Below are 13001 nucleotides of genomic sequence, written 5' to 3'. Positions count from 1 at the left end.
GTTCAGCCATTATGACAGATATGTCGAGACTTTAATTTTCCATTTTCCGATATCGATAATGTAGATCTGTATCACATAGTTCAGTGTTAGATATCTTTCTATAAGATGTGAGGCGGCCATTTATGTATCAATTGTCGCAAACATTGAATTGCACCGAATGGAGTGTCAGACGGCAACAGTAACGGTTGACGATTTAAATCTGTTGCGGACGACCCCTAGACTTCGATAAACGTCGACCAAACGTGGTTTGGATATTCTCAACCTTAGAACGTTGCTGAGTATTTTCAGTTTTGCCATGATCCAAAACCACGATTGGACAACGATTACGGGCAGTGCACAGCTGATTTCAATTGTGTCTTTCCCGTAACCGGACGGCAAGACGACGGTCTAATAATAATTTTGTCGTTAAATTAGGTGTACTCGACTCTGCGAGCATGCGGGAGTCGCCTATCATTTTTATTGCTCTTCAGTCACCCTCTTCGACGCGCACACCTGGCACCCATCGCCAATCTTGTCACGTAACAATCTTGCATTCGTGACCTTCAGGCCAACGGTACGTGAGAATATAGGCGATGAATCCTCGTATGAAACTGACTGTGGGTGCTCAGGTGATGCGCTGCCTTCTTCGCCAGACGAATTGCCTGATGAACTCGGGTGGAGATGTGATAAATGATAAACATGCCCACATGCGAAGCCGACCAGGGCTTCTTTTTCTATCGAGATATCAGTACTGAGATTGGCTACTAGGATCGTTAATGGGGTAGGCCGTACCATGTTCAACAAACTTGTTATGACAACCAGCACAGCGACCGGGCTGTGAGGTTTGCTTTTTCTCAGACGGTTCAACTGTCCCCTCTTCATCATCTCGCTGCTGCTGATTCGCTTGCGGTGTTCCTTCATTAGGCTCGGCTTCATCGTCGTGGATAATATCAAAACGAATACCTCGTCGTTGCCCTTTGCGCAGCGTATCCATTCGAATTGAGACTTCGCCGGCAAGCACTTTGGCGACGCCTTGACTGATACTGGCTTGGATGTCGTGCTCGCGGATCATTCTGGTCAAGCCCTCTCTCAATCCTTGAATCTCCAAACCACTTGGAATTCGTTGCACAAGTTTAATCGGATCAATCGCGGTTCCCGCTTTCAACCAACAGACACCGAATATATTCCGGTTTATCCATCGAGTACGAAAGCAAGTCGTCCCAGAGATCCGGGTCGTCTTGGGATTTGGCGAAAGATATGGCGTGTGAGATATCTCTGAGATCGGATAGAATCAAATGAAGTGCTCGCTTGGTTTGACCGGTTTTGGAGAAGAGATAGATGAGCTCAGGAGTAAAATGACGAGTCTCACAAATGGAGCAAGCCGTCTCGTATGAATACGATGTGTTGGACTGCAGGAATTGCATGAGTAACGGACGGTCATAATCTGCGAATAGCTCTACCACCGTATCTGCGAATGCATCTATCAATAACCTGCCTTCATCCGCGACAAGCTTTTCGGCAGCCCCTGTTCGATGGTGTCCTCGTGCTGGGGCCGCATGGTCAGTGGTCGAAGACAGAGAGTCCCCTTTCCAAAGTGCACGAGCATAAAAATAGAGGAACAGATGCAAATCCGCGGCTTGAAGTTGAGATATGACAGTGGCAGGCTGCACAATTCCATTAACAGCCTCCCGCACAAGAAGCTTGATAGGTTCAGACGTAGCTTCTTCGAGCTCTGCGATCGACGCCGATTCCATCCGTTCTTTTGAAACTCTTATTGAAACGATTCCTGGAATATCATCGGCAACTGCAGCCAGCAAATGATGTTCTCGAATAAGGGCCATGGCGGTTTCGGCGTCTTGAAGTCGAATATAGCAGCGCAGAGCTTCACGATAGCGACCTCCAGCTAAGAACAGCTTTGCAAGGCACTCTGTTAAAAGGCGGTAATCGTCTGTTCCCTCTGGCGCAGTGGAAGTCTTGAGCTGTTCATTAATCGCGGCTATGACACTGTCGATCTCAAAGAGATTTGGCGGCCAGAGATCAAGAAGCTCCTTAAATTTAATGCGGTCTCGAGAAACATAATGGCCGAGAATGACTTCATATATCAGGCCAGGGAGCGGAGGATGAATGTCAATAGGAACGTGTGAGACTATCTCGTCGAACTTGTCATTTTTTGCGAAGATCCATATCCAATGTTCCCACTTCGACGTTGTACCAAGGACTTTACCGCATACATCCCCTGCCGTCTGCCAATCTTTATCGTTAACAAGCTGGTCTAGCCACGATTCGCCAATTCGCAGTTTTTCCGACTCCAGTCTCGAATCTTCAGCACGTTTACCTGTCTCTAACAGGCTCCTATCATCAAACAGCCCAGTGAGTGACATTCGATGTTGTTTGGGAGTGCTCAAAGGGCTCTCAGTTTCTTCAATCCCTGAGGTTACTGCCTCCGGATGCTGCTCAAGAAGTTCCCAGGCTTCTTCAAACTTGTCATGCTCTTTGAGCCAAGATAGCCTGTCTGTCACGTCTCTCCTCGCAGCAACTATGCAGTCATAGGGGCTATGAATAAAAACTTTCGTTCCCTCGCTGGCGAGAATAGCCAACTCCTTATTGTCGTGCTCGCCAAGAAGCAGCCCTGGCGCATTAATAGAGCTTGAAGGCTTCAAGCTCGATCTTCGATCACTACTGCTCGTTGTGCTGCGAATGCTAGTACCTGAGTTGAAAAGGCGAGTCGGATATAACGTGGCGTCCAATATCCCAGTTCCTATCGTTTCAAAGGTGCCTCGACGGGTGGGTGTATTCACGATTTTAGCAGGAGACAGCACGCCGAGGTGGTAATCAGATGCAGAGAGGCTTTCATAACGGCGGACAGTAAGCGTATCGACACTGAGTTCTTCTTTTGTCTCGACATCAATGAGTCTCAACTCGGGCTCCAGCCCATTTTGTCGGTGTCTAATCCCACGAGTCGGACCGGCCTGTTTTCGTTTAGATTTGTTATCATCATCCTTGGACAAGTACGAAAGGACAACAAGCACGTTAGGGGTATAAAGCGAAACTCCGGATATCACGCAGTCCGTGCGTAATCTGCGAGCTCATTAGCACACGAATCGAGAAATGCATTGGAAATAACGAACATTGTGGCAACTTCTGCAGAGCCGATAATTTTTGCTTGGGGTCCCTTGCCGTGTCCAGAAGGAAAAACATTGATAACCCAGATGGTACCGCCCCAGCCAACAACTAGTTTTTCCATTTGCCCATCTTTCGGCAGCGCGACCTGCGGCTCACTGGACGGGCCTTGACCACCGGACTGAAGAGCTTCATCGACCCATTCTGCTCTGGCTTTCCATACCCCTGCCATTTCGTCCCATTGCGGATTGCGAGGTCGATCTACATGACTTATTCGCTTCCATGCAAATTCAGAGTGAGCGTGGTCTAGGTGTAGGTGAGATCGCATGATCTTAATCCCTTCTTCATTGACCCACACAACATACTTTCCGGACAATGACCATTTGATTGCGCTTATATTGCCTTCGCCAGAGTGTAGAATGGTGTCTTTACCATTGTTTCCACCAAAGCCCAAGGCTCCGAGCCAGCCGCTGGGGTTCGCAGTAGCTCCTGTCATCGTGGTCGAATTTGAACTCGTTCCAACACGTCCGCCCACAGTCAAAACCAACTCTCCAGCTCGGCCCCCAGATAAATATGACTTGTCGTTTTTATAGTCCGGAGAGAGAGAGACAGCTTGGACGGGGCGCCCGAAATTCCGAAGGAGCACATCTTTTGGATCCAACAATGATGAAACGCATACATTTCCGTCTATAGAAGATGTGGCAATGTATATCGCATTCGAAGGGATATGAGGTATCATCGTCTGTCGGGGCTGGCTAGGGGATTTGGAAGGGTCTGAGGCAACGCTTGACGTGTCTGCCAGAGATGCGTTCTTTACCTCTAACCTAGAAGCCAGAGGCGGCGGAAACGGCGATATTGACACAGAAGTAACGCTCGCTGAGTGCGCATGATAGACTCGGATGCGTTGGAAGGTCAGAGCATCGAGGACATGCTACAAATCTAGTCAGCCAGAGACCCATGATTCCAGACGAAGTCCACGTACGATATTCCCATTGTGGGTGCCAACGACCTGTAAACTATCAGCCGAAGCCACGAGCAATTCGATGTCCAAGCGGAATCCATACCATTTTATCTCCAGCGACGAGAAAAGTGCTTGTCGCATCGCCGTTCCGGTACAACGTGCCGATGCTCTTCGTCAGAGATGCGTATTTGAGCTGTGGCTCTTCATCCTCATCGTCCGACTCCTCGCTGTCCTCTTCTCCTTCCTCTTCGTATTCCTCTTCATCCTCACTTTTGTGCACACTATGTTGCTCCGGCAGCTCTTCTATTGCAGGTGAGCTTGAGTCCGGGGCTGTCTTTGCATCCCCGGCTTTGGGCAAGCTAGAATCGTCGGCCATTATAGCCGCACTTAACAAGCGAAAGGGGGAAATAACGAAAGAGAAGCTTGCATGGTAGTAAGTCTATCATTTGATGAGCTTTACAAGCCCTCTATTATCAGATGCGTGCCATGACGCGCCCGCTGCTTGCCTGTTGCTGGTTTGTTTGGCGATGTGCTCATTGGGAAGCTGCTGACTTCATATAACTGGGGAAGCACGGATGATAGTAACTCCGAACAGCCGGAGTTCACAAAGATTCTGATGAACTTGACGGGATTCACCTGGAGATGGAACGGAACAATAGCAGTTCACTCTTTATTCTTTGCAATTCTCTCTTCTTTGCGGTGTCTGTCGGTACACCTTTGATCGTCCGGTATCAAGCGCCCCTTTCTGCAGAAGAAGGAATGCCTTCGCTGCCTTTGCAGCCAGCAATGGTCCTCACCCCCCGTTTCCATCCTTAATACCCGTCTCAAGTGATGTTTGCGCCTCGACCCGTATCCAGATTAATAGGGAGATCTGCACGATTCAGGCCCCCAAACCAGCGCATATTCCCGGCCCTTCGTCCACTGATCCCTTTTCCCAGCGCCTTTGCACAACATGTGCCGTACTCCGCGAAGTCGACTCCTGAACCTCCCGCAAGCGAGAAGGTCCCGGTAGACGTGTCGAAGGCAAAGCGCTCGTCTAGGTCTTCGGCGACGAAAACTTCATTACGCCGAGCGGCCCTGGAAGCACAACTTTCCAAAGATGGCAGACGAAAACCTCAACTGCATGAGGACCTGCCCGGGCATAATAAGGTATGCTAGTACTGCTCCTTTTAGCTTACTGGTAGCTTACGATAGGTTTCCGTTTCATCTAGCTTGTAACTGCCTACGCAGTAGCCGAACAATTCGACATTGCTAAAGTCATGGAGATTCTCCTAGCGAAGGGGTATGAACCAGACCCCTTTGAAACTGGACTCTATCCCCAAGTCATCCACGTACAAGTACCGCTCGATTCTATACGAAGGACTACAAGCCTGGCTGCATCGGATCTACCGGCTGACCAGGTGGGAGACGTGTTCATTTTCCCTTCGGGAACGGTGGTGTCCTGGTCCTTGCCGGAAGGGTTTACGTCTTATCTCGCAAGCACAATTCTCTTGCCCGCAGCCGAGAGCCCCCATGTCGACGATATGGAAACGGAACATCTAGAGTACTCGGAAGATGCACAGCGGGACAGCAGTACGATGAAAGGCGATAAAATCATCCTGGGCACAAAACCCAGTACAGATAACCACCGGCGTTCCGACAGGCAGTCAGTCGATACAGTTCTCACAAAAATTGCGTTTTCGTCAGGTTTAGCGCGCAGTACGAAACTGGCTGTTCTGGAAAGCCTGTTGTCCAACTACTTCGACTCAACTCGAACCATCCCCACCCTCCTCTCCAAAGGAACCCGACTACCCTACTCGCGAAGTTTCATACTCCGCAAAACCGGCCAACTGCTTAGCATACGAGCGCAATTAAACCTCTACTCAGAATTGACGGACTCTCTTCCCGACCTCTTCTGGGACAGCAGGCACGAACTGGGCCTCGAGGGGAATTATGACCAGGTCGGAAGGGCTCTCGATGTAGGGATTCGCATCAAGACCCTCAACGAGAAGATGGACTATGCCCAGGAGATTGCTAGCGTCCTCCGGGAAAGATTGAGCGAAACACATGGCTTACGACTCGAATGGACTATTATCTTGCTTATCGCAGTCGAAGTGGGCTTTGAGGTCCTACGGTTATGGAAAGAAAAGAAACAGGAGGAAGCAGAGCATAAAAATGCTGTTAATTCGGAATCTACCATTCCCTAGACCCTGAATATTGCGAGAAACACCCCTGTCACCATTCGACCCTTGTACAGTATTTTAGCTGACATACCCCTTGCGCGTTTTGCACAGATATATGGACCTAATCCCAAGGTAGTCATAAGCTCGTAGCTGTTTATATAATCGAGATTCATTAAATCCATCAATCATTCAGATATAAATTTGCTACCCTCGGTGAACTGCATTCTGTTCGAAATAAAAAAGAGAAAATAGCACCATGTGGAAAATATAAAACCTAATCAAAACACTACATCACAATATTAATTGATCAATCCCGGTTACATGTTAAAACATTTGCGAGAAATCGAAGCAATCACGCGCACACAACACGCGGTGGATGTGCCACCGAGCCGCTAGCATCTGGAGTTGACCTCATGACGAAACAGCCTGCAGCATAGTACCGGTCATTACCAAGATTTTCTTCATCGATAGCTCGACTGTCCTGGTGTCCACTGCGAGGTGTATATGGTGGAGGCGGAGGCATGGCTCCCAACTCTACGTCGAAGATCGACGGATGGGGCTGGACAACTGACTCGAAAGATCGATCGGGTGTGTGTAAATCCTGGTTATACTGCTGGCTGGGAAATTGAAAGATCGACCGTCGATTTAAGTCGTCGATACGTTGTTTAGAGAACGGAGCTCCGATTTGAGTTGCGAAGGTATGGATCCAAGGAACTGAAATAGCAATCATTGTGCCGGTGGTATGGAGGCAGGAACAGAGCCAGAATACCAACAGTTGTACTAGTTAGTTTAAAGGAGTTAGCTTAGGACGAAACTCTTACTTAAAGATCCATATAAGGGGTTGGGATGCCTACCACCCGGCTTTTCATCCATTCCCGCATTAGCCAACGCTCCAAGTCGGGAGAAAGATGCCAAAATGACACTGTATCTTTTATTAGATAGGGCAACAACGAAGCGTTATTATCCAACTTACAAGCCAATCACCACAAACCCGATTTGAAACAAGGTCCGAAGCCCCTTCAGATGAAGCGATTTCAGCCATAGAATCGGCAAGCCGGCAGTAGCCATGTCAAGAACAAAGCTATAAGCAACAATGGCCACCCAAAGTTGCGTAGGGCGCAAATATGAGCCAGAGACCACAAAGTCGCATTTTGTGGTTTGATCGGCGCATTCGAAAAATATAAGGAAAAGAAGAGCGAATTCAGCAATGGTGAAGACGCCGTAAATTCTGACCGGGCGGTTCAGCTGTGCTCCATTTAGGGAAAAGAACCATGCCACCGCCAAGCTTCTTGCACAGATAACCGATGATTGAGAGAGGAAAAAAGAGTACACGTAGCCGTCGATAAGCTAGAATCGAACGCAATAGATGATCAGTAAGTCCGTATCGTCTTGCAAAAAAGAGGAGACTGACCTTATTTGTTGAATAAGGGCCACTGCTAGCCTGGTAATAGCTCGCTATTTTAGAATCAGTAAGCACTGTCCGAAAATACTCATGCAAACAAGGAATCAAAACGTCATTACTTACACTCAGTGAGGGAGGCGATCGAGGCAAGCCCGACGACCTATTTTGCCTATCGTCAGTTACTTTCGAAATAGCGAGAGAAGGAAGGAAGCATACAGCAGTCAGCCCAATACCCCAGTCATTGATATCAGGTGTCGACTTGAAATAGATTCTGTTGAATAGGCGGATGCCGAAGAGGAGACCGATCAGAATGGCACATGTCAGTGATACCACAAAAAGGGCCTTGGCCTCGCGAGGAAATTGTGAGATTTCATCCATTCTGGAACGAGATTGTCAGGTAGCAAGCGAGTAACGTCTTGTCACACAGGTAAAGGATGCAGAGATGTAAAGAGTAGATAAGAAAAAAATAGAGAGAGAGGAAGCAGAAAAAAAAGGGAATGGGAAAAGAGAAAGTACTCGCATGACGCCGACTCTCAAGTGCAATATGCCATGAACAGAACTATGGTTCATGATTCCTCAGGCAGCTATTTTCATACTCCCATGGATGAATGAAAATAACAAACCCATGGTTGAAGAAATAGGACGCGGCAGCCACCGGGAGGGAAAACCTTTGTCCTCTCCTTTGGAGGGGTGTGGTATCAGGGTAAAATTGCGGCGCAGACACGGTATGGATAGACAACTGAAGTAGGCGACCAGGCCTAGTTTGTTCCTGGGCGGATGGCCGGTAGCAGCCTGGGAGGCCTCCACCTAAATAAAAGAGTTGATCCATGGCGCGATATCCATGGGTGAGCCATGTCTGTGCCAGAGCTTCTCCAGAGCCGTTGGAAGTTGGACGTTGAGCTTGAGCCTGAGTGGTTGCTATAGTGCAGAACGGGATGGCTTGGCATGAATCTGACCGCGAAGAAACTATCTGCAAATAATATCGACAATATCAAAAACCGCCAACGAGAAGCAACTGAGGCATTTCAGTTTTCATAAAACGAAGGATCATAATGTTGTACAGATACTCTCAACATAAAAAGCAGGATATAGCGAGCAACAAAGCATAGACAAAATTCCGTTTCCAGTCGTGAAAAGCCTACTCCACAAATACGCCGAGCTCAACACACATACCAGGGTAAATTAGAGGGGAAGCTGGGTGGGAAATACAATTAGAACGCCTATGTTTCATTTTTCATGGTGAATCGGTCGAAAAATGCCTCGGTCTCGGGGGAAAAGGACACAGGAAATAGTTGAGGGTTGAGCAGGTCTGTGCCGTCTGATTCTCCGTGGCTCAGAAAATATTCGTCTTCATAGTGCGAAGAGCCCGGCTCGGAAATGTCAGTGGTCGATGGGTCAAGAGCAGGTAACGCGTCCTGGTTGGCTGCGGCTTCAGTTGCATGGCTAATAAAGACATCGTCCAGACTCGGGTTCTCAGGGTTGTTTATAACATCCGACTCCGCTCCTACTGACCACAGGATCTTGGGCGGTGACCTTGGTTCTGGCTCCGTTTTGATGCGCAGTGGCGACTGAGGGGCAAGCAATGGGATGTCAGGGATCTCTTCAGGAATGTCATCCAAAGGCCTTTTACTCGGCGAGAGGTATAACGGGTTAAGCTCTGGGTCCAAAGCGAGAGAGCGAAAACTGCGAGTCGGTGACGGCATATTCCCCGTACTAAAAGTGGGAGATGCCGGTGGTGTAAATGAGAATACGTCCGGCGCCAGGCCAAACGCATTGTCAGACAAAAATTCCAAGTCCTTTGCCGGGCTGAGCGCCCTAATACTTGCAGAGTCGGTGTATTCACTTGCAGAGGAGACAAAAGAAGCACAGGAAGATTCCGAAAGTGTTCGCGCATGGCCCCTTTTGGCCCGCTCGCGGGTCTTGATTATTTTTTCCCGTCTTTCCTCTGCGTCCGGTCTCTTCTTCGGCCTCCCTCGTACTTACAGGTTTTCGAACTGCCCCTGCAAACGCGCCACGCACATTCCACGCTGTTTATGTCGCGTCAAAGCGTCATGCCGTGCGAAACTATTCCCCACACTCGCAGGGATAAGGCTTGACCCCGGTGTGGATCTTTGAATGGCGTTTGAGGTCATGACCACGGACAAAACACTTGTTGCAATGGTTGCACTTGAACTGCCTATCTCCAAGGTGCGTTTGAACGTGTGATTTGATATTTTCCTTTCTCCCGAACCGTTTGTTGCAGCCTTCGTATTTGCATATCCATTTGTTATCCGTGAGATCAGGCCCGTCGATGTACGCCGCAATATCATCCAAGGTAATGCCTGTTTCTTCAATCGAGGCGTCTATACTGGCGTCAAGGTTGAGGTCCGCAATTGAGAGAGCACGAGGCGAAAGTAGAGTCTTCGAAGGGGAGGAGGAGCGGCTCGAGATTGCGCCACGTTGCGAAGCAGGACGGAGGGGAGTTGCTGGTGCTATCGGTAATTTGGCTGGTTTATTAAGTATGCTGGTGGTGCTGCTAACGTCTCGCTCGTTGAGAACACCAGACAACGATAAAAAAGATGGCATGCTTGGTGAAATTGGTGAAGACATCGATGTCGTCTCAAAGTTCTCTTGCGGGTGAAAAGTGAACTCTGAGAAGACATCATCGCTCATTTTCGGCATTTGCAGGTCAAATGCTTCCAATGGCTGATGGGAATTGGTGTTGGGAAGAGGAGCAAGGGTTTCTCGCGGCAGCAAGCTACCTGATACCCCTTGCGAAGATCTTGCCCGTTCCATGACCGCGAAGTTACGAGTGATGGCGGCATGCTGTTTGACCGGCGAGGACTGAGCCGTCTTACAGGCGCGTGGTATATGTATTGGTTTCCAACTTGGGGTAGTCGCTGGCGTCAATGGAAGGGAGTCTTTTCAGGTTAGTTTGAAATTCGTACGGATTTTATCAACTCACACTTACCCGGGTCGATCTGGGTTACGGGCGTGTTTGGACGGTCCAGCAATGTTTCCTCCGCAAGATTTCGTGGAAATGCTTGCCATTGCAAAGGTTCAAGACTTTCGTATCTATCGGATGGAAATTTAAGGCGGTTCCTTGCGATCCCCTGATCAAGACTCAACCCTCTGCGATGTCGAGCCGTTGGGGGATTTGGTTTCGCGCCCACGGTAGCCTGGATTGACCCAGAGTGTCTGTGGCCATGAAACGCGCTTTCAGCACGGTCAATGTTAGTATTAAAGGCGGCCAACATTGTCGTGGTCGGGAGACGGCAGGGTTATATATAGTCGGGGAATTAATTAGAAGCTGGCACCAAATTGCGGAGGCACAGTAGTGCAAGCAGATTCTACTCAGAAACGCATCACCACAGTAGGGGAAGATCACGTCTGAAAAGAAAGCGGTGTGTTGTAAATGGTTGAATTGTACGGAGCCTTCGAAGATGGGACGAAAATATCAAACGAATCGTGCATAAACGAGCGCGAGAACCGGAACTAAAGCAATACCGCACGGGAATATAGGGGTAACAACCAAAATAGAACCATCGGCCGTCAATAATAAATGCAGACGGACAACAAAGAGATGACTGGTATATAACCCGCAGTGATGATGTATATATTCGAGGATCAATGTTTTCTGCACCGCAAACAGGAACCCAAAGTGGATGCGGCCCCAGCTTCCTTCCAGAAAGGAGGAACAGCCCCGAGTAAATAAAGCCCGTCGGCACGGCAACCACCAAATCCAGACTAGCGTATTTCAGCCTTATCTCAGCTGAATCAGCTTATCATGTGATCCTGTTTCACGTGATCCACAACCCGCTTAGCGCACATCGAGAACATTTTTCCCGAAATGTTGAAATCTCGATCTTGAAAGACTAGCATCAAGAAGGTTGAGGAAGACAGCTTGTCGAGGTGAGTCGATTCGATCATTTCTATCCCTTGAGATATGACGGCTCTTCATTTTAAATGTGTCTTTTTGGAATTTAATGTCAATTCCATCGGACCCTGAACGAAGAAAGGCCACCCTCCCATCAGCAACACAGACCAACTAACACCTTCATCTCCTTCAGGCCTTCCGTCAAAATGCAGATTTTCGTCAAGACCCTCACGGGTAAGACCATCACCCTAGAGGTGGAGTCTTCCGACACAATCGACAACGTCAAGACCAAGATTCAAGGTACATACATCCCGCCCAGCATCCCCTCCATTCCAGGTACTCCAAGTCCCCGTAGCTAACACCCGCCATCCCAGACAAGGAGGGTATCCCCCCCGACCAGCAACGTCTCATCTTCGCCGGCAAGCAGCTCGAAGACGGCCGCACCCTTTCGGATTATAACATCCAAAAGGAGTCCACCCTCCACCTCGTCCTCCGTCTGCGCGGTGGTGCCAAGAAGAGAAAGAAGAAGGTCTACACCACCCCCAAGAAGATCAAGCACAAGCGCAAGAAGACCAAGCTGGCTGTGCTCAAGTACTACAAAGTCGATGCCGATGGCAAGATTGAGCGCTTGAGACGCGAGTGTCCTGCTCCTGAGGTATGGAGATTGCCCCTCGCCCTGTTTTTTTCTTGTCTTTTCCAGACTCGTTGTCGCGACTTTGGGCTAACCAGGTGGTCTTTTGGGAATATAGTGCGGTGCTGGTGTTTTCATGGCTGCCATGCACAACCGTCAATACTGTGGCAAGTGCCATCTCACCTACGTCTTTGATGAGAAATAGATGCGCTCCGTAGCTTGATGGAAATGGCTGCTGTACCGGCTGCATTCATACTTTTGAGCTAGTCTACGATAGCGATTTATGTACGTATGTAGCTATCCCAAGTTAAAATACCATCGAATCTCTCGGTCATACTTTCTTGGAGCATCACCTCTGTTTTGGATCTATATTGCGTTGGTTTCTTATAACACATGATCTATTAAAAGTACATCGCGGCTCCAAAATGTAAGTAAAATAGCAAAACAGTAGGGGCCAAATACACTGTTCCAGCGCCTCCAGGACGAAACCCTCCGGTATGTTCAGGGTATCAGGTAGGACATGAGCCAAAACAAATACAAAAACCGGAACCAGCCGATATAAACCCAAGGGATATCCTCTCCTTCAATTGTTCGACATCCCAGCCTTCAGATTCTCATACTTACTCTCCGGATAACTCAACACATTCATAGACTTGTCAAACTTCTTCCCCATCTTAACCGCATCCTCGTAGAACGTGGCCATCAAGCTCCCACCAGCCTTGGTAGCCTTGTTCGCCCCGCGGTCACCACTGGCTTCCCACCACATCGCTCCGCCCAGCCCCTTTTTAACAATGTACTTGGTCTTCTCCTCGACCATCGGCACAGTGTCATACGAAACCATAATTTTCCTACCGGCATCATAGCTCCATGATGCGCCAGGTCCCCCGGCG

General features: G+C 48.9%; 6 protein-coding genes across 6 annotated transcripts; 2 read left to right on the top strand and 4 right to left on the bottom strand.

The window, feature by feature from the left end:
• Window positions 1-456: 456 nt before the first annotated feature.
• UREG_07469 (uncharacterized protein) lies at window positions 457-4436 on the bottom strand (the record flags this gene model as incomplete). The annotated part of the gene is made up of 6 exons (XM_002582650.1): window positions 457-713; window positions 772-1137; window positions 1349-3057; window positions 3108-4030; window positions 4082-4108; window positions 4164-4436. The coding sequence occupies 6 exons, from the start codon at window positions 4434-4436 to the stop codon at window positions 457-459; spliced, it is 3555 nt and encodes a 1184-aa protein (XP_002582696.1).
• A 455-nt stretch (window positions 4437-4891) lies between these two features.
• Window positions 4892-6246, top strand: UREG_07468 (uncharacterized protein; the record flags this gene model as incomplete). Its single annotated transcript, XM_002582649.1, has 2 exons — window positions 4892-5209; window positions 5272-6246. The coding sequence occupies 2 exons, from the start codon at window positions 4892-4894 to the stop codon at window positions 6244-6246; spliced, it is 1293 nt and encodes a 430-aa protein (XP_002582695.1).
• A 641-nt stretch (window positions 6247-6887) lies between these two features.
• Window positions 6888-8002, bottom strand: UREG_07467 (uncharacterized protein; the record flags this gene model as incomplete). Its single annotated transcript, XM_002582648.1, has 5 exons — window positions 6888-7002; window positions 7196-7467; window positions 7634-7677; window positions 7748-7784; window positions 7841-8002. 5 exons carry the CDS (start codon window positions 8000-8002, stop codon window positions 6888-6890), a joined length of 630 nt encoding a protein of 209 aa, XP_002582694.1.
• A 1686-nt stretch (window positions 8003-9688) lies between these two features.
• UREG_07466 (uncharacterized protein) lies at window positions 9689-10860 on the bottom strand (the record flags this gene model as incomplete). The annotated part of the gene is made up of 2 exons (XM_002582647.1): window positions 9689-10524; window positions 10575-10860. The coding sequence occupies 2 exons, from the start codon at window positions 10858-10860 to the stop codon at window positions 9689-9691; spliced, it is 1122 nt and encodes a 373-aa protein (XP_002582693.1).
• An 826-nt stretch (window positions 10861-11686) lies between these two features.
• UREG_07465 (ubiquitin) lies at window positions 11687-12316 on the top strand (the record flags this gene model as incomplete). Its single annotated transcript, XM_002582646.1, has 3 exons — window positions 11687-11780; window positions 11855-12135; window positions 12230-12316. The coding sequence occupies 3 exons, from the start codon at window positions 11687-11689 to the stop codon at window positions 12314-12316; spliced, it is 462 nt and encodes a 153-aa protein (XP_002582692.1).
• A 196-nt stretch (window positions 12317-12512) lies between these two features.
• Window positions 12513-12952, bottom strand: UREG_07464 (uncharacterized protein; the record flags this gene model as incomplete). The annotated part of the gene is made up of 2 exons (XM_002582645.1): window positions 12513-12529; window positions 12736-12952. 2 exons carry the CDS (start codon window positions 12950-12952, stop codon window positions 12513-12515), a joined length of 234 nt encoding a protein of 77 aa, XP_002582691.1.
• Window positions 12953-13001: the final 49 nt, after the last annotated feature.

This window comes from Uncinocarpus reesii, genomic scaffold (assembly GCF_000003515.1).
Source record: "Uncinocarpus reesii 1704 scaffold_5 genomic scaffold, whole genome shotgun sequence".
NCBI lineage: Eukaryota > Fungi > Ascomycota > Eurotiomycetes > Onygenales > Onygenaceae > Uncinocarpus > Uncinocarpus reesii.
The sequence above is the reverse complement of the archived record's forward strand: the minus strand, read 5'-3'. Positions and strand labels throughout refer to the sequence as shown.